This window comes from Psittacula echo (genome assembly GCF_963264785.1).
Source record: "Psittacula echo genome assembly, chromosome: 5".
Lineage (NCBI taxonomy): Eukaryota > Metazoa > Chordata > Aves > Psittaciformes > Psittacidae > Psittacula > Psittacula echo.
Genome location: NC_137739.1, coordinates 38,462,011 through 38,482,087, shown reverse-complemented (window position 1 = coordinate 38,482,087; position 20,077 = coordinate 38,462,011). Strand labels below are relative to the sequence as shown.

General features: G+C 43.2%; 1 protein-coding gene across 15 annotated transcripts in view; it reads left to right on the top strand.

Annotated features, from left to right (window-relative positions):
- Positions 1-20,077, top strand: part of TSPAN4 (tetraspanin 4) — a gene marked incomplete at its 5' end in the record, with an annotated part of 479,305 nt that overhangs the window by 445,378 nt on the left and 13,850 nt on the right. For 14 of the 15 annotated variants that reach the window (XM_080617770.1, XM_080617776.1, XM_080617779.1 and 11 more), the window contains one exon: positions 9,184-9,285. In XM_080617770.1, coding sequence (XP_080473896.1) covers positions 9,184-9,285 — 102 coding nt within the window. Of the gene's footprint in view, positions 1-9,183; positions 10,217-20,077 lie in introns of those variants that run through there. The other variant, XM_080617783.1, reaches the window with a different exon arrangement.

Sequence of the window (20,077 nt, the reverse complement as noted above, 5' to 3'; positions counted from 1 at the left end):
GGCACATTGCTGGCTCATGGTCATCCTCCTGTCCACCAGGACCCCCAGGTCCCTTTCCCCTTCACTGCTTTCCAGCAGGTCAACCCCCAACCTGTACTGGTACATGGAAGATCTGTAAAATATTTGACTCCTGACATGGGCTTTTGCAGTCATCCTAGGAAAAAAGAACTCACTAAGCAAGTGTTTTGCTGTGTTTAAGGAAACAATCATAAAAAAATGTTAAGTCCTGGAGTTGTTTCACATTTGGGGAGGAAGTGAGGAAGAGGGAATCCCACAGAGCTGAGCAAAGTGCCCTGGCAGTGCTGTTTTACACTGATGACACTGAGAAGAAATGACCATATTGTCTCTTAAGTGGCAAACATCAGCAAAACTTACATGATTTCTCTTACTAAAATCTTTTAAGATTTCTATCTATAGGCAGATGGCATAAGGAGGATATCTGCCGTGAGGAGAGCATGTACTGCTCTCAGCTTCTTATAGAAAGGCTTGGGGACATCTCATTTAAAACAAGCCTTACCTGTTGGTACAATCAATCTCATCTCTTAGCAGGCAAGAGGGCTTCCACAAATGACCTTATAGATTAGGCACTTTCTGTTTACATTCGATTTCCTACTCCCTGCTATTTGTAGAGAATGATTGTCAAGGCATTAAATTAAAAGTTTTGCCCAGTGGGAAACTCTTGGATATTTTGTCATTTCATTAAAGCCTCTTCTGTTCTGGTGGAGAAGCAGAGAGGTAGGGGAAACAATCACCAGAAAGGTCAGGAATATTTACTTACCTATATTGAAACTCTGCTGAGAGGCTTTGTCCAGTTTAGGGTACTGGTGGGGTGGAATTTTTGTTCATGATACGGTAGGGAAGCACTGAGGCTTGAAATTTAAATTCTCCATTTACCTGCAGATAAGAAAGCTGGGGACACTGCTGGCATCCTCTGGCCTTTGCCTAAAGGTTATAGAATCATAGAATAGTTAGGGTTGGAAAGGACCTTAAGATCATCTAGTTCCAACCCCCCTGCCATGGGCAGGGATACCTCCCACTAAACCATGTCACCCAAGGCTCTGTCCAACCTGGCCTTGAACACCGCTAGGGATGGAGCATTTACAGCGTCCCTGGGCAACCCATTCCAGTGCCTCACCACCCTCTCAGTAAAGAATCTCTTCCTTATTTCCAATCTAAACTTCCCCTGTTTAAGTTTTAACCTGTTACCACTTGTCCTACCACTACAGTCCCTAATGAAGAGTCCCTCCCCAGCATCCTTGTAGGCCCCCTTCAGATACTGGAAGGCTGCTATGAGGTCCCCACGCAGCCTTCTCTTCTCCAAGCTGAACAGCCCCAACTTTCTCAGCCTGTCTTCATACGGGAGGTGCTCCAGTTCCCCCTGATCATCCTCGTGGCCCTCCTCTGGACTTGTTCCAACAGTTCCATGTCCTTTTTATGTTGAGGACACCAGAACTGCACACAATACTCCAAGTGAGGTCTCACGAGAGCAGAGTAGAGGGGCAGGATCACCTCCTTCGACCTGCTGGTCACGCTCCTCTTGATGCAGCCCAGGATATGGCTGGCTTTCTGGGCTGCGAGCGCACACTGAAGCCAGCTCATGTTCATTTTCTCATCGACCAACACCTCCAAGTCCTTCTCTGCAGGGCTGCTCTGAATCTCTTCTCTGCCCAACCTGTAGCTGTGCCTGGGATTGCTCCGACCCAGGTGTAGGATCTTGCACTTGGCATGGTTAAACCTCATAAGGTTGGTATCAGCCCACCTCACGAGTGTGTCGAGGTCCCTCTGGATGGCATCCCTTCCCTCCGGTGTATCAACCGAACCACACAGCTTGGTGTCACCGGCAATCTTGCTGAGGGCACACTCAATCCCACTGTCCATGTCACCGACAATGATGTTGAACAAGACCAGTCCCAACACCGATCCCTGAGGGACACCACTCGTTACCAGTCTCCAGCCGGACATCGAGCCATTGACCACAACTCTTTGCGTGCAGCCATCCAGCCAGTTCTTTATCCACCGAGTGGTCCACTCATCAAATTGATGTCTCCCAATTTAGAGACAAGGATGTCATGTGGGACAGTGTCGAACTCTTTATGTGAGAATCTAAGTGACATCTCAAACTGTCAGCAAGCTGGAAAGGAGTTAATGAGGATTTCCTGAAGAGTCTTCTTTTGGCCTTTCTTCCAGAGAGGACTGCAGCAATGCTGGCTTCCCTCCCAGTGTTCTGGGACAGTGGATGGACTTGTCTCTTCAGTATTGATATCGCTTCAATTCAGTCAAAGTCTTGCATCATGTTAGCTATAAAAACTGATAATACACATTCTGCACAGATACAACTTTCTTGTTTGACCAAGAACTTTTGCTCCAAAGCACTTCCTCCTCCTCCTCAGCAGCAGAATTACAGAATTTGGCTTCTCAGGGAACAGTACTTGTCTTCTGTTTCATGCCTTAACAGTAAGTAGATGTACTCCAAAGCCTGTCATTTAGACAGAGAGTGGGAACTGTCAAATCATCTCCAGGAAATGAGGCGGCTACTACAATCCCCCATCTGTAATACAGACATGAAAATAATTCTGAGCCTCACTAGGATTTTGCAGTGCAGAATGTTTATGTGGTGCTTTCAGCATATCTGTGTCTGTGCTAAGCAGAGGGTTTGTTGTTGCTGCTGTTACACAGTTTTTGTCTCAGCCTCAATTATGCCTACCTAAATTGTCTCATTTGAGGAGGCAAGGTGGAGTCTGACAGCTCATGGTCCTCTTGAAGGATGGTGGCTTCTGTAGCTGGGCTTGACAGCCAGCCAAACACAATTCTGCTTGGAGGATCTGGATTTCCTAAACAATGAGGGGACAAAGCTGACAGAAAAACAAATTTTACATGTAAATTGCTACAGCATAAATAGCTGTCTTGAGGGAATATAGACTAAGAAGGAACCAGTTTTTAATTTGGCCTAGATTTATTTGCAGACTTCAGTGAGACTTTTGATTTATTTTTTTTTTAAGGGGTGTTTTGTCACAGCTGTAGTTTAGATGAGGCTCAGATCTCTGCCCATTCTCACTGCAGCAGCTGCTTCCAGCCTTCCAGCCACTTTTCCTGACCTCTTGTGGTAGTTTCCCTCCAGTCCTGGTGCATCTCATGTAGCTTCCTCTTCAGTAGTTCAAATATTGAGTTTTCTTCATTGCCTGAAACTCTCTGTACATGACTTGTCTGTCTTAGAGTAGTATATGTTTTTACAAAGACTTTTTAATATAATAATGAGAGGTTTACAAGCCAAATTAGGGCCTTCTGGAAATCAGTGAGAAAGTGTGCTCATTGCAGTGGGAATAGGATCTTATCTTAGATAAAGTGTGATATGCATGCCCCACTCTTAAGAAGTGGTTATTTTCCAGTTGTGAACTGTAAACGGATTACCACACTAAGCAACAGGACACGTTTAACTTATGTTAATAGAAACACCACTGAAATCTGGTGGTGCTGATAAGCGTGAGCAAGCCTCCAATGTGTCTGAAGGCAGAAGTCATAGGAATGGACATGGATGAGGTGTCAGCTTGAAGCTTACACCTCTCTCATCTCTTGATTAATGAATCCCAAGGAGGGAAGGTATTTTCCTCTGCTTCACTTTCAGATTGATAAAAGGTTCTTAACTGCCTAACCTTTCAGAAACTCTTTCTTCTAAGGAAATCTCTGGTATTTGACATGACTTAAAATAGGCATCTCATTTAGAATAATGGTTTGCCTGCTGAGAGTTTTTATTATGCTTCATTGTGCTCCTTCACTAGATAGAGTTGTGCTTTGTGAAAGGCCTGGCTTGTGTATGGGCAAACACAGCAAATTACAGAATATTTAATATAGTTGCTGTGGTTTAACCCCAGCTGGTTGATAAGTACTACAGAGCTGCTTGCTCACTGCCTGCACCCCTGGTGGGATAGGGAGGAGAATCAGAAAAATAGGTAAAACTCATGGATTGAGATAAAAACAGTTTTAATAATTGAAATAAAATAATAATAACAGTAGTTGTTATTATAATTAAAATAATAATAATTATTGTTATTTTAATTATAATGGAGAGAGAGAGGAATAAAACCCAAGGAAAAAACCCACAAATTATGCACAATACAATTTCTTACCACCTGCTGACCAGTGCCCAGCCTGACCCAAGCAGTGATCTGTGGCTTATGGCCAACTCCCCAGTTTATACACTGGGCATGACGTGCTGTGGTATAGAATACCCCTTTGGCTAGTTTGGGTCAGGTGTCCTGTCTCTGCTCCCTCAGGGCTTTTTGTACCCCTTCTCACTGTCACAGCATGAGAGACTGAAAAGTCCTCTATCAAGGTAGGCACTACTTAGCAACAACTAAAACATTGGTGTGTTATCAGCATTGTTCTTGGACTAAAGCCAAAACACAGCACTGTGCCAGCTACTAGGAAGAAAATTAACTCCATCCCAGCCAAAACCAGGATAGTGGTACTTACAATCTCTGTTTTGGAATAGACACTTTGCCTGGCTAACAGCTGGTAGCACAGGGACAAACAAGAGGAGCTGGTGGATTGGTGAATGCTGGGTGGGATCATTTGTCAAGAGCTGTGATGAATCACTGTGGTGCAGCATTTAATTTTCAGAAAGATCATTTTCTGAAAAACTCAAAGGCAGAAGAGCCAGCTGGGGGTGTTTTGTGAGTTTTCATTTAAATCAAATATGCAATTAGAATAAAGGCATATTGAAAAGTTTCTAAAAATATTTTGAGGAAGAAACAAAATTGAAATTAGGGGGAAACAGAATAACCTGGAGGAGCATTTGCTAGCTATGCTCCACAAACAGGTGTTGAGTTTTATTTACCCGTTTCTGGTCAAAGCCAGTAGGAATCATATGTCTAGAGCTTCCAACAGTGCTTCAATTAGGGAGAAAATATCCATCTTATAACCTTGTACACAGGTTGTTTGAAGTACAGGTCAGTGTGCCTTTAATGGGATTGTTTGTAGACAACTCCTCACAACATGAATGAGAGAAGTGGTCTTAATATCATCTGTGCTCTTAGAAGTCTAAGGCTACTTCTGCAACAAAACTGATTAATTCATGCAAGATAACACATCAGTAAAAAAGGCCTTATGTAATTGACTAAAAACAGGGCAGACAGACAGAAGGGGAGTTCATGCTGGTACCACAGCTGCAGACACAAGTGACAGGAGACTGAAGACTGATGCTGCTTCCCCCTTCCTCCTGGTGACAAAGGGCTGCAGACTCAGCTGTGCTGCACAAGGTTATTTCTAGGTGGTGATGAAGATCTTCCTGTTCCTAGTGTAAGCAAACCAGGAGTGTGAATGCTTTAAGGAGTAGCTCTGTGAAAAGAGGTTTTAAATCAGCTTCTCTTCAGAGAATAGCATTCTTTGGTGCATTTACAGCACACCTGGTTAGAAGATCAGTTAGAATCTTTAGTAAACGAGAATTATGTAAAATCCTACTTTTACAATCACTCAAATAAATACAAAGCTCTGTGTGTGTGTATGAATAAAACTGTGTGAGATTTCCAGATACCTTCCCATGTCAGTGGACATGAAACAAGAAAGAAATCTGGAGGTAGATTTTCACAGCAAGAGTATGCCGCTTTCAAGGTTACAGCCTGTGTAGAGATGAGAGAGAGAAGGAAATGAGACACACACATGGTGTGGGATTCTAAAAAGCTTATATGCTCTTCCAAGCATGATTCAAACAGGCACTTTACTTTTTAAAACAACAAGTAAAAATGGTTCATACAGTGTGCATGGCTTTATGTTGAGGGGCTTGATGTTGAAGCTTTTTGAAACAGCAGTGAAAGAACTGGTCACATAGTGCCTGTTTTCTTGAGTTTCTGAAATATGGAAATCTGCTGCCAGTTGTGTTCCCAGTATAAAGGTCTTGCACTCTTTGTGCAGGGAAGAGTGATTCATCTCATGAGGAAGAGAGGACTTACTTTCAGTTTTGCCTCAGCAAGTTGCGTGGTAGTGTGTCTTCTCTGCTTAAAAAGAAGAGCAGGAATGCTTGGTGAGGCAGTCTCTTGGGACCATGTTAAAGCACACATGGACTAACAAAACTGTTCCAGATCTTGAAGTACTTTATAAATGTTGATTGCAAGTTATTGAATGTATTATTGTTATTGTTACTCTCAAACAGGACACGAAAATTTCATTTATAAGGGCAGCCTTTGAGCCTTGGTAAAAGGGGTTATCACGCTGAGCCACTGCAGTGGTTTGCAAAGCAAAATTTGAGTGAGGAAATGCAAACTTTGCTTTTTGCATCCTTTTGGTAGCATGGCATTTGCCCCTCAGATAAGAATCACTGTTTCATTTGACCTTCTCCCTTGTTCCAGATTAGTGGTGATATGAACTGTAGGCTGATGCATAATCCTCTCACTTGGCAGATCTTCTCAAGTGTGATAAATTAATATTCCAAATAAACTTTTCTCTTTTGTCTTCAAGGCAACAAATCTACCTGATAGATTTCTGTCCCCACCTGCCCTCAGCTAGGCTGTTTCTCTTCCCTGTCCCTTTCTGAGTAAGAATTAGTTTTTCAACCATTAATTTACCTCACTACCTCTGTAGGACACTAAATTTCAAAGCCTCTCTCAGACTAGCAACACAACTGTGCCCTTCCATCCTAATTGATGGCTCTGCTCCAGACCACAGTGGGTCTAGCTGAGACACAGGGAGCTGAAGGAAAACGGCAAACCAAAACCCAGTTCCTTCTAATTCTTAAATGAATGCCAAGAATCCCACACACATATAAGTTTATCATTATTGCCTGTAATTTTCACAACTAATTTAACAGTTAATGATAGCTTTCAGCTTTGGTTTTCTCTTCTAATTAATGTACCAGTGACTATGTATAATCTCTGTGTAAAGTCAAAATCCACTTACATGTTAATTACAGTGGGAGCACAGCACCTACTGTTCAAGATAGTCATCCACAATAAAGTGCTTGCATGATAGTTAAAGTGCTGAGATTAAGTTGTACATCTTTCTGGTACTGTCTTAAAGTTATTAGTGGATCAGCTTGATGGTGGTTAACTTCTGTGAAGGAAACACACTGGAAAGACCAAGCACAACCTCCTGCACGTACAGCAGAGATTTCTTGGACATGATGAACTTTTGAGGTCATAGGTTTTTCTGGAGTCATATTGTTGAGTAATGTTACATCTACCCCATAATAACTATGATGAAGTAGGTTGAAAATTCCACTTTCATACTGTGGAAGATGCTTTGCATCCACTTTTTTTCCCAGGAGCAAATAAAAAACAATTCTGACTCAACAAAGCAGCAGGAAAATCCAAGGGTGGGTGTCGTGGTTTAAGCCCCGGCTGTAAATTAGAACCACGCAGTCTACTTCCCCCCCGCCAACTCCCCAGAGGGATGGGGAGGAGAATCGAAAGAATGTAACTCCCACGGGTTGAGACAAGAACAGTCCAGTAACTAAGGTATAACACAAATCACTACTGCTGCCACCAATAATAATAATGATAAGAGAAATAACAAGGGAAGAAAATATGATACCGCTCGCCGGAAAAGAGCCCGACCAAAAAGAGGACGTGCCCTTCCGGGTAGCTCCCAGTTACATCCCCGGGCATGACGTGCTGTGGTATGGAATACCTCTTTGGCTAGTTTGGGTCAGGCGTCCTGTCCCTGCTTCCTCCCGGCCCCTCCTCCTCCCTGGCAGAGCATGAGACTCACAAAGTCCTTGGTCAGTCTAAACATCAGTTGTTATCAGCTCTTCCCAGGCCAAAAGTCAAAAACACAGTGCTGCAACAGCTACTAAGAAGGAGAAAAACTGACTGCTACTGCTGAACCCAGGACAGTGGGGTAGAAGCAGAATACTTCTGTTAACTCAGAATTAAGAAGGAGAAAAACTGACTGCTACTGCTGAACCCAGGACAGTGGGGTAGAAGCAGAATACTTCTGTTAACTCAGAATTAGCATTGGTTACTTCATTTTAGATCTCCCCCTTAGCTGGCACAACTGGTGTCAGAGGGGGAATCACTAGAGAATTTGCCATGTCTGTCTGTTTTCCAGTATGCAAGACAATATGTATTAACTTAGCCTGTCCCCATGAAGCAAGTTGTGAATTTAATTTAGGTGGTTTTTTGACTGTTACAGCAGAAAGATCTCAGAGTGGCACTGTATTCTGCAGTCAGATTTCTAGCAGGTCGATGGAGAACAAAATGAGACAGGTCTGCTCGCCCTTCTTGACATACCTTTGGTGTCAAACAGAGGACTAAGCACCTGGGGGGGAGAAACTTAGGGGTGTATTTGAGCAGCGCTATTCAGTGCTTTTCATTTGCAACAGAAAAATCAGGTTAAGCCATGAATATCCATTTATTATTTACTTCCTTTTTTGTATTGGCTTGATTCTGTAGAAATGTGTATGTATGGTTAGACTGAAAGACAGACACTTGCAATCATGTTGGATACTACCTGGTCGTGACCAGTGGATCCAACAATAGCCTGCTTTACTAGCAGAGACTCAACAAGAAAGCCATCTTCAACCATCTCGAATTGCAGAAGCCTCTAAAGAGAACTTTGTACTTTCATTAAATCAACAAAAATGTATTTATTTAAGAGCAGCACAATTAAGAGAGATATAAACAATCCTGTTTGTCCTGAATGTTGGCTATCTCATTGCCTGATGCTGTAATACAACTCTGTCCATCCTGCTGGAAGAACTGGGGTACCCTGGCTGATATAATGAACACAATTCTGAGCATCAGTACAATGTTGATGCTGATCTCCCAGGAAGCATATGGAAGATACTGAGAGGTACCTGGTCAAAATTAAAGATATTAAGCTAAAAGGAAACGCTGTGGGTAGGTGAATATCTTCATAGGCCTCATTTGCAAAAAAAAAAAAAAGTGATTAAACACAATCCAGTCTCTCTGTAGTACTTCTGTGGTCAAATGAGAAGGGAAAAGGTGTTCTGGAAGTCTGTAACAGAAAACATGAACATTAACTCAGAGCAGGAACTCTTCATGTTCTTTACAGAATAGACATACCTGCAATGGATACCAGCTCTACTGAAGAAAAGCTTTAGGAAATGTCAGTTAACTTTTGATTCACTTCAGTGTAGGAATGTTGTCCAATATCTCCCTGCTCTGTGCACTTTGATTCTGAAATGTGGTACTTGGCAGATTTTGAGTTTTGTTCTTTTGTTGTTGGTTGTAGATTGACAAGTATGCTCAGCGGGATCTGAAGAAAGGGCTTCATTTGTATGGGACAGATGGAAATATTGGATTAACTAATGCATGGAGCATCATTCAAACAGATGTAAGTGAGCTTTTTTTTGGTTTGTTTTTTTTTTTTTCCCACCCCTCTTCTCCTTTACCCCTGTGTTCTGTAACAGCATATTCTGGATGTGAACCTGATCAAACCTCTAGACCCCAAGCCAATCTCTTCCTCCTAACCGGGCGACACATTAGCAACTAAACTCTGCTTTTTGTAACAAATGGTAATTTTTATTTATTTTTCTTTTGGCCGTGATAGCTTATTTCTTTTAAAAAATTTGATTGTGTTGAAGCCTAAATATCATATAGTTCTGTGCTGTATGGATGGTGGAGGAGATGGCCAGACAGGAAACAAGCAGTACCTTCTCTTTAAAGTCAAAGCGACAACTTATGTTGGAATGAAGAGTGTAGTAAAAAAGAACTACTTCAACACGTTTTCATTTCTGTCCTGCCTCCTTTCATTGCAATTGTTGGTTTCTACTATGTAGTCAAAATGGAAACCAGCCATGTCATTGAAAATACTCTCCTATAGTCAGTACGTTTCTCCCAGCAGAATTCAATCATCTTCCATCACAGATGGGAGGGAATGCTTTTTGCTATGTTACAATCACTGATACATCCTTCTGATTCTCTCTGACAGTACTTTGCCGGTGTTTGTCTCATAAGGGCTGGTGAACACTGTTGCTGGCTTCCTGCTCTTGTCCTTGTCTGGCTTGCTGAGGAAACACCATCACTGACAGTTCAGGTTTATTAGCTCTGTCCTTTTCATATTCAGTTCAATCAGTTCTCTTGGGGGTGATCATTCTGATTTGATTTCCTCTGCTTCTTGAATGAAGAAAAGTGCTTCAACTTTGAGTTCTGCTTTAGGAAGAAGCACTCATACTGCCTTGGCATCACTCAAAATATCTTGCATAGCTTTTTCAGAGGCTCCTCCAGAGGTACTAGTGTGGTACAGACAGGAAGGGCTTTAGACTTACCTCTGATGTCTTAAATTGGCCGAAAATGAGTGCTCCAAGTTCATCCAAGGCTAACAAACTATTCAAGAAGATGGATGGGCTACCTACCGCATTCTGATAAACCTGCTAATTTACCCTTTGCTTTCTCTCTTGCCATTTGGGCTGAAATCCTGAACATCCTTCAGTCTGGTAGTATCAAGATTCACATATACTCTTCTATATGATACAAGGTAACAGGAGCAGTAGGCTGCTAAGAAAAGGTCTGAGAAATTAACAATTGGGGGTCACTAACAGAACGAAAGAACTGGTTGGCCAGACTCCCCCTCTGTATCTTTGAGGCCATGGGAGCTGTCTGAATTGAACGTAGTAGGTTGACAGCAACAGTACTGTGTGTGAAAGGCAAACAGCTCAGGTCTAGCAAACAAGACAGTAAGTTTTCCAGTTCTACATCCTAAGAACTGCATGTGGAAGGTCCTTTTCATTACCTTTAAAAGCCCTAAGCATCTTGCAATATTGTAATATTTCTCCTCCAATACTATGATCAAATATGCAAAGTTATCAGTTACTGATAAGAGAAGTGCGTTTTGTGGTGCTAGCCCAAGAGTAAGCCATGTGAAATACAGATAAATTTTTAATAACATTGCTTATATCAAACAGTGTTAGAAGTTTTACTCTGTTACACTAACTTATCTCTGCTTAGTAAAAATGTAGTAAAAATTACTAATATTAAGATGTTTGCGGTAAATATTAATCTGGTTTCAGTTATACTGCAAGAACTGTTAAAAGCATATAGCAAAGGTGGGGGGAAAAAGGACTTACGGGATATAACCCCCATACTTCTGCTCCCCTTTGTGTAAAACAGGGGTAACAATACGTAGTACGTGTAGTTCACCTAGGCGCATTTTTTCAAGATGTTTACAAGTCGGATTGGATTCCAAAAAGATGTAGAAGAATAATGAGAATTTTGGAAATTTTCATTGTGGTGAGACATTTTAAAAGCTTCCTATAGCCATGAAGAGTAGCGATGTGATTGCCGTCCTTTAAAAGGGAGCAGGCAGGGGAAAGAGTTTAGAAAGAAAAAGGCTCTGTAATTGATGCAACAGCCTAAACCTCAGGATACAGACATCTGCTGGTAGGATGCCATTGTACAGCAGGATGGTGGATTCTTTTTCTCTGAAGTTAAACCAGGCTTCTTTGGGGTTTTTTTGTCTAAAAGAAATGGTCTTGTTCAATGACAAGCTTGGGTTAGAGACAGCCCTCTATGGTCTGCTCTCTCTGTAGTGCCATAGATCAGGCTTGATTGTCTTAATGATTCCTTTGTCCTTGAAACTTATGACAGTTTAGAGAGTGTCTTATAAGTTTCAGATGAAAGTAATGTTAGCTAGGTCTTAGAACCTCAAAAGATAATAGGAAAGTGCCATCTTGCAAGCCATGTACAGTCATGTTACACTACTCTCTTTTCTAACATGGCAACCATGAAAATTACCAAGTGCTGTCTTGACAGTACCAGAATGTTAAAGTCTCTTTGCTCCCTGTGCTGGGCACTGAGGAGAAAAGCAAAGAGCTCCCACAGATCCATTTTTACTGCTCTGCATAACTGGTTTTCACATGAATCTTTCAAAACTATTTAGGAATAGACTATTGCAGTGGTGCAGTGAAGGCAATCCCAGCATGCTTAATTATGTAAAACACTTTGCAGTTGAATAGCACTACGTAAATGACAAGTGGTATTTGTTGTGTTCAGTAATGATCATTATCCCTTACATTCCTAATCAGTAGAATGTAATCACTGATAGGAGGATTAGAGCAATGCAGAGGACTTTCTGAAAGGCAAGTCACAGCCCACGCTTGCTGATTGCATTCTGGCTCCTAAGAGACAGCTCTCAAAACCCCCCACATTAGAGCTGACCACATTGCCATATAGGACAATGTCTCAGCACTGACTTTTCTAATGAGCCAGTAGACATCAGTCACTGGTTGAGCTATGTGCCATGACTATATATGGGTAGAAAACAACAGCCTTGGAAAAAAGCATGATGTGAAAAACATGACAGTAACAGAAATCATGAGTCCTTTTCACTTGACCTCTCCACATTCACATTCCTCTCTTTGCAAAAGTATTTCTCTGAGTTTGAGCAGAAGGATGGCACCATGGTTAAAGAAGTAGGCTCAGGAATGAGGGATCTAAGCTCTGGCATAGTTCTTAATTTCTCCTACTATTAGCTTAGATATAGACCAACCCACCCCGTGTGACTGTGTATGACAACTTTTTCTTGAGGGGAGGAGGGGGAAGTTTTTCCAGAAACACAACCACATTTAGATGCCATTTGATTTCTGTGGGACTGGTCAATCACAAAGCAGAGAAGAGCTTTGACTGGGAGTATGGATACCCAGTGTGCACACAGTGTCTTGCGAGTGGTGATTACTGTATTTCTTCAAGGGTGAAAGGCCTGAGCACCTCGTTTGAGGGGCTTCTCTGAAAAATGGTTTTCCTCTTTTTAACAGAAGCATATAATTCCTACAAGGGAAAAACAGGGTCCATCAGGCCTGTCCTTAGAGAGGAAGTCGTAGGTTTGGGCCAGGACTGATCTGTTCATGTTACTACTAAAGGAGTTGGTTTGAGCCACATGCATGCAATGCATGTTAGAGGCAAGCACTAGACTCATTTTGCAGTCAGATTAAGTCTCTAGGTTAGGGAGCTACTTCACATTAGAGCATTTTATTGATTTCTTTTAATACCTTCAGATAACCAACTGACAGCCTTTCTCCTCAACAGCATTTCAAACCCTAAAAGGATCAGAAACACAAGCAGGTGACTGTGCATCGTGACTGAAGACTACAAAAGCTCGCAAAGTATTTTGAACATGACTAAAATTCCAATAGATTAGGAAGTAGGTTACCCTGAACTGTATCACACTCCCTACCAGCCAGGGCTGGTGAAAGGTACAGGTGAAGATCGTTTGGAAATGAGAAACAGGCATTAATATTTAAAATGTTGCTTCAGTGCCATCTCTTTGTGATCAATATTTGAACACTTCTCATTTTAACTAACCAGGCAGTAATTCAAGAGGCATGCAGAAAACACGTTAGCTTCACTAAAGTGAGCAAATTCAGCTCACTTTTACTGCTGTGTAATGCGTTTCATGTCTATTTAGACCATGGTAACTGAGAAGAAAATTTGACCCATGTCCTCTACCCCAGTCATTGATTCTGTTAGATCAAACCACACTTCAGGATTACTACTGAAGTAATCCAAACCACCAAGTAAAAACACGCTTTTAGAATAGAACTGTTCTATTCACCACTTTTTACAGTGATGAGGGAAAAAAGAACATAAAAGGCACCCTCCCCCTGTCCCTAGTTCTCTGTCACATTCACAAAACTGGCAAACCAGGACTTGCTAAAACTTGTCTGCAACAAGGATTGGGTGTCTGTTTATTTTCATGAACCTTATCCCAGTCTGGCTGATTCTGAAGGAATTCGGTTATGAAAATAAGGCCTACTTAGCCTTCAGTACTGGGATTGCCTGTAAAATACAGAGAAGAATCCAGCTCCCTAACATTTCCATTGCACCAAGATAGAAACTTTGAATTGAACATTAATAACCAGCCCTAGATACCCCGTGCTAGAGCAGCAATTACTTGTTAACACAAAAATCAAGCTATTTACAAGCAGCGTTGAGCTCCATAAAAAACAGCACAGAGACTTCAGTGCTGTTTGGTGCTGCTTGGCTGGGAAAAGCTCTCCTCAGCAGCACAACCTTCGACTGCATTGTTGAGCTGAGCAGCCCCTGTGTGTCCTGAGCTCTTGGGAACCAACAAGCAGCTTCAGAACACCACAGGAAATCAATAGTGAAGTCACGTATGTCTCTCTAACAAAGGAGGGAAAAAATGTGTTTGCCATCTTGGGAGACAGAGCCTCCTACATGAAACATGTGAAACAAACAGCAGCATGTTGTCAGTATTCCTGGGAATGTTCAGCAGCAGGAGCTTAGATATTGGAGGCATTTGCCAAGCTTTTGCTTGTCTGAGCAACTCTTGCCAAATACTGTACAAGTGTCCCCAGAACTACTGCCTGATTGTCACCTTATGCCATACGTCATATGGGCAGGCACAACTGCACCTAATCACACATGCTCTTTCACAGCAGCAAGCATAGAATCAAGAGACCTGTGGTGTTCAAGTCAAGGTGTTTTGAAATTAAGCTATTCTAGGCAATAGCTGACATTTTCCAGCAGATTGCTCCTTTTCAAATTGGTCAAGGTACCCCAGAATAAGCACTGTTAGTTTGTAGTTGTTTCTGTAAGAACGTAAGTGTATTGTGCCCTGTTGTAACTAGGAACAGGAACAGCTAGGCAACCTCATCCAATTTTATCACTTAACTAGCAAATGGAACAAGCCAGGACTGTAAATGTGACCAAAAATGAATGTGGTTGTAGCAAGCATCAAGTCTGCAGTTGCTTTGTTACAGTCAGGCAGTTTAACTTTCTGGCATTGGCAGAACATCAGCCTTTGGGAAAGGATGTGAAGTAACTGGCTACAACAAAGTGCTGGTGACAGAAATTATCCTTCATGTGAGCTGAGCTTTCTCCATCCTCCAAGTGCAGGACTGTCTCCAACTATCCTTACTCAGAAACCTTGTTCTCAAACAGAACATTGCTCTCGAATCTGAGGACTCTCAAAAATCCTTTTGTTTTGCTTTGTCCTCAATATTTTCCTTTTCTTCTAATAGCCCCTCATCTCCCTCAACAATTTGGCTAAGTATTGTTCAGCTTCATGTACAAGGGATAGTTTAGTCACTTGTCACATGATCCAAAGTCACTCCCACCCTCTCTTCTCTGCTTGGGCCTCCATAATGAAGTCTCTGAATTTACTGAGCTTATCTGTGGTTTTGGCTTATAGCTGGACCCCTTTGCTGAATCTATTCTGCTGACCCATTCAGTCCCACTGCTGGTTTCCTTATTCTTGCCTCTGACCTACTGCCATGAGTCAGTGCCTTGCTCCCCAGTGGACTTGAACTGCTCCCTCACATGTGCCCTCTCTGGTCTCTGTGGTGTTAGAACATACTCTTCTATATTTGTCATCTCCTTTCTTTTAGGATCTGTTGCTTAATTCCATTGCTCATCCTTCCTTTGTCTTCCAAATACATGACTTCTCTTCCAGTTACAGTTCTAGGCATTATTTCTTCCAGTCCCAAGACTACTGATCCTCGTGCTACTTCACTGGTTTTCACCCTTGATTTTTTCTTAGCCCCTTTTCCCAATGCTGGGACTGCCTTGTCTGCCAGCAGTGGCAGGCAAGTATCAGTATTTAATCCTCTGCTCTTGTACAATATACAGGGCGGACAATGTGTGTCCAACTGCAGCTTGTCTTTGCAGCTGTATCCCCTCCTATTTCCACTTTCTGGCTTACCAGCAAGTTTTCCTCTTTGGAATCCCAACCCTAGATCATGGCCTAGCCACCCTCTGCTTCACAGGCTTCATAGGAACAGCTGTCCTCAGCCTGTCAGTGAGCCCTTAAATACAAAACCTGTACTTCATCTCCTTAGTCTGTCAGACTTTGACTCCCTCAGCCAAGCAATATTATGGGGAGAAGGGATCTGGTCCTGATTTATGCAAACTTGTGTCACTTGGTTTTGGCCAGAACATCATTCAAATGTCTCAGTCCTTACTGCTGCACTCTTTGCATCACAGATGAGCCACATTTTCAAGGCTTGCTATTTACAAGTTGTCACTTCTCACTGTCTATCAAAGAGCTGCCTCCTGACTCTAATGATGACAGCCTGCAAGACCTTCTTGTTAGATTTCCAGATAAACCAGCCTTCCTCAAATACGTGCCATGTGTTCCATGCTGCTCCTATCCACTTTTGGGACCTGTTACTCACGAAGCTTCTGTCTTGTGTGCAATAACATAGAGGGGAAAAGAAAGTCACAAACTATTTTTAAGTTGGTTTGCAGAAAATGAAGCCTGTGAACTCACAAATCAAACGGTTGCAAGCTAAGAATTGATTCCTGCCATGGACCAAATCAGAATTCTGAGCAGAATCTTTGGGGACGGATGTTAGCCCGGGAAAGATTTCCGACCTTTGCTTGGCAGAAGAAAACCAGTGAGTGAGTGCTGTGAGCACTGCAACGTCTCTGTGGCAGACTTCTTTCTGCAAGTGCTTGAAGAATCGTATGATGCCATGTGGCAACGTGTGACACCTCTGCCCTCTGTTGGTCCAAACGCTCAAAACACCTACCCCTCTGTGCCCAGAGACTCTGCAACTATTTTATACATATTTATATACATATACGTAGGAAAAAATCTCCCTCGGGCCAGTGTAGACATGAGGATCTGAATTAGGTCCCTGGTCCCGGTGATGCAGACATCTATATGATTACAAGTCTATCAGAAACAAGAGGAACAGTCTCTATAGGAATGCAAAAAATACTGTACAGGCTTATATAAAATCACATTTAAAATTTCTTGGCAAGTCATTTTGAGGCTAAGTAGGTGGCTAGTGTAGTCTTGAATAAGTGTGAAGTACTGGCAATAGAGAGCAGTTCTGCACCCCAGTGTTTTCTTCTTTTATTCAATTTTGGTAAAGTGTCTGAATACCCACAAATTCATACTTTGGAGTTAGCACAGGAGTGACAGATGGTGTATACATCTATATGGTAACGAGTCTTAGCTTATTTTGTATCACAGGAACATACCAGTTCCCTGAGGGGGAAGATGGTTGCAGGGCCATTCCCCAGATCTTGCATCCTGCTACCAAAATCAAACAAACCTGATTTAGCACTAACATAGTCATTGCACACTGTCATCATATGCAGACACTTAAAGTAGACACTTAAAGCACCACTATTTAGCAGCATCAGATGGTGGCATTAAGGAACTGCACCAAAAAGAGGAGGAAATGCATCTTCAGCCTTGGTTGCAGTGACCACGAGATGGTCGAATTTGAGATCCTCAGGACAGTGAGAAGAGCGTGCAGCAAGCTCACTGCCCTGGACTTCAAGAGAGCAGACTTTGGCCTCTTTAGGAGCCTGCTGAGTAAGGTTCCATGGGATACAGCCCTAGAGGACAGGAGGGCCCAAGACTCTTGGTTGTTATTCAAGGATCACCTGCTCCAAGCTCAGGAGTGTTGCATCCCAACTAGAAGGAAGTGCAGCAGGAGGGCCAGGAGACCTCCTTGGATGGATAAGGAGCTGCTCAGGAAAATTCAAAGGAAAAAGAGGCTTATAGAAGGTGGAAGCAGGGGCAGGCGGCCTGGGAAGAATACAGGGATGCTGTCCAGGAAGCTAGGGACCAGATGAGGAAACCTAAGGCCCAGTTAGAATTGAACTTGGCTAGGGATGTTAAGGATAACAGGAAGGGATTCTATAGGTACGTAGCGAGTAAAAGACAGACTAGGAACAACATAGGCCCCCTTCGGAAGCTATCAGGAGAACTGGCTACCCAGGATTTGGAGAAGGCTGAGGTTCTTAATGACTTCTTTGCCTCGGTCTTCACTGGCAAAGTCTCTGACCACACCACCCAAGTCTTGGAAGGCGAACACAGGGACTGTGAGAATGAAGACCCTAGGCCCACTGAAGGAGAGGATCTGGTTCGAGACCATCTTAAAAACCCAAACGTACACAAGCCCATGGGACCTGATGAAATCCATCCGCGGGTCCTGAAGGAGCTGGCGAATGAAGTTGCTAAGCCACTGGCCATCATATTTGAAAAATCATGGCAGTCAGGTGAAGTTCCCGACAACTGGAAAAAGGGAAATATAACCCCCATTTTCAAGAAGGGGAAAATGGATGGCCCAGGGAATTACAGACCAGTCAGTCTCACCTCTGTGCCTGGCAAACTCTTGGAGCAGATTCTCCTGGAAGACATGCTAAGGCACATGAAAAACAAGGAGGTGCTTGGTGACAGCCAGCATGGCTTCACTAAGGGGAAATCCTGCCTGACCAATTTGGTGGCCTTCTAGGATGGGGCTACGAAACAGATGGACAGGGGCAGAGCAGTTGACGTCATCGACCTGGACTTGTGCAAAGTGTTCGACACTGTCCCACATGACATCCTTGTCTCTAAATTAGAAAGACATCAATTTGATGGGTGGACCACTCGGTGGATAAAGAACTGGCTGGATGGGTGCACACAAAGTGTTGTGGTCAATGGCTCGATGTCCGGCTGGAAACCAGTAACGAGTGGTGTCCCTCAGGGATCGGTGTTGGGACCGGTCTTGTTCAACATCTTTGTCGGTGACGTGGACAATGGGATTGAGTGCACCCTCAGCAAGTTTACGGATGACACCCAGCTGTGTGGTTCGATTGATACGCCGGAGGTAAGGGATGCCATCCAGAGGGACCTTGACATGCTTGTGAGGTGGGCAGATGCCAACCTTATGAAGTTTAACCATGCCAAGTGCAAGGTCCTACACCTGGGTCGGAGCAATCCCAGGCACAGCTAGGGACTTGGGGGTGTTGGTCGATGAGAAAATGAACATGAGCCGGCAGTGTGCGCTTGCAGCCCAGAAAGCCAACCATATCCTGGGCTGCATCAAGAGGAGCATGACCAGCAGGTCGAAGGAGGTGATCCTGCCCCTCTACTCTGCTCTCATGAGACCTCACTTGGAGTATTGTGTACAGTTCTGGTGACCTCAACATAAAAAGGACATGGAACTGTTGGAAAAGTCCAGAGGAGGGCCACGAGGATGATCAGGGGACTGGAGCACCTCCCGTATGAAGACAGGCTGAGAAAGTTGGGGCTGTTCAGCCTGGAGAAGAGAAGGCTGCGTGGAGACCTCATAGCAGCCTTCCAGTATCTGAAGGGGGCCTACAAGGATGCTGGGGATGGGCTCTTGTCCTGGGTTCAGCAGCAGCAGTCACTTTTTCTCCTTCTTAGTAGCTGGTGCAGCGCTGTGGTTTTGACTTTTGGCCTGGGAATAATACTGATAAAGCCGATGTTTTCAGTTACTGGTCAGAATGTTTACCCTGACCAAGGACTTTGTGAGTCTCATGCTCTGCCAGGGAGGAGGAGAAGCCAGGAGGAAGCAGGGACAGGACACCTGACCCAAACTAGCCAAAGAGGTATTCCATACCACAGCATGTCATGCCCAGGGATGTAACTGGGAGTTAGCTGGAAGGGCACGTCCCTTTTCTCTATCGGGCTCTTTTCCGGTGGGTGGTATCGTATTCTCTTCCCTTGTTATTTCCCTTATCATTATTATTATTGGTGGTAGCAGTAGTGGTTTGTGTTATACCTTAGTTACTGGACTGTTTTTATCTCAACCCGAGGGAGTTACATTCTTTCGATTCTCCTCCCCATCCCTCAGGGGGTCAGGTGTGGGGAGTATACTGTGTGGTTCTGATTTACGGCCTGGGCTTAAACCACGACAATTCTTTTTGCCGCCCAACGTGGGGCATGAAGGGTTGAGATTACGACAGATCTGACCGGAGTGTGTCTAATCGTATTTGTGATAAGCATTCAGTGTTTTGGATTAATAGTCACTCGTCACAATGCTGATTTATTGGCTCTCAAAGTTGTCGTTTTTGATGTCACAGGTTCAATATGCCGTAGGTTACTTAGAGCCGGTATTTGCTGTGTTAGTGTTTTTTAAGTGTGGGGCTTGGGCTAAGGTTATTGTCTCATTGTATTTTATGGTAATGACTTGTAATACAATAGAAAAATTGATCATGAAACTGGTCTGGCTTATGTTCCCAGTGTGGTCACCACCTTTATACTTTGGGAAGTTTATAATACAAGTGCTTAGCAATTACACATCTTTTTTCTCCTTCCTGGGTGGTCAACCTATGAAGGAGACATTCTCTTACCCTCCCAGTGCCCCTCCCAGACCGTTTACAGCATCGTTTGAGTGTTTTGAAGTTTTTGAATGGCCTTTTAA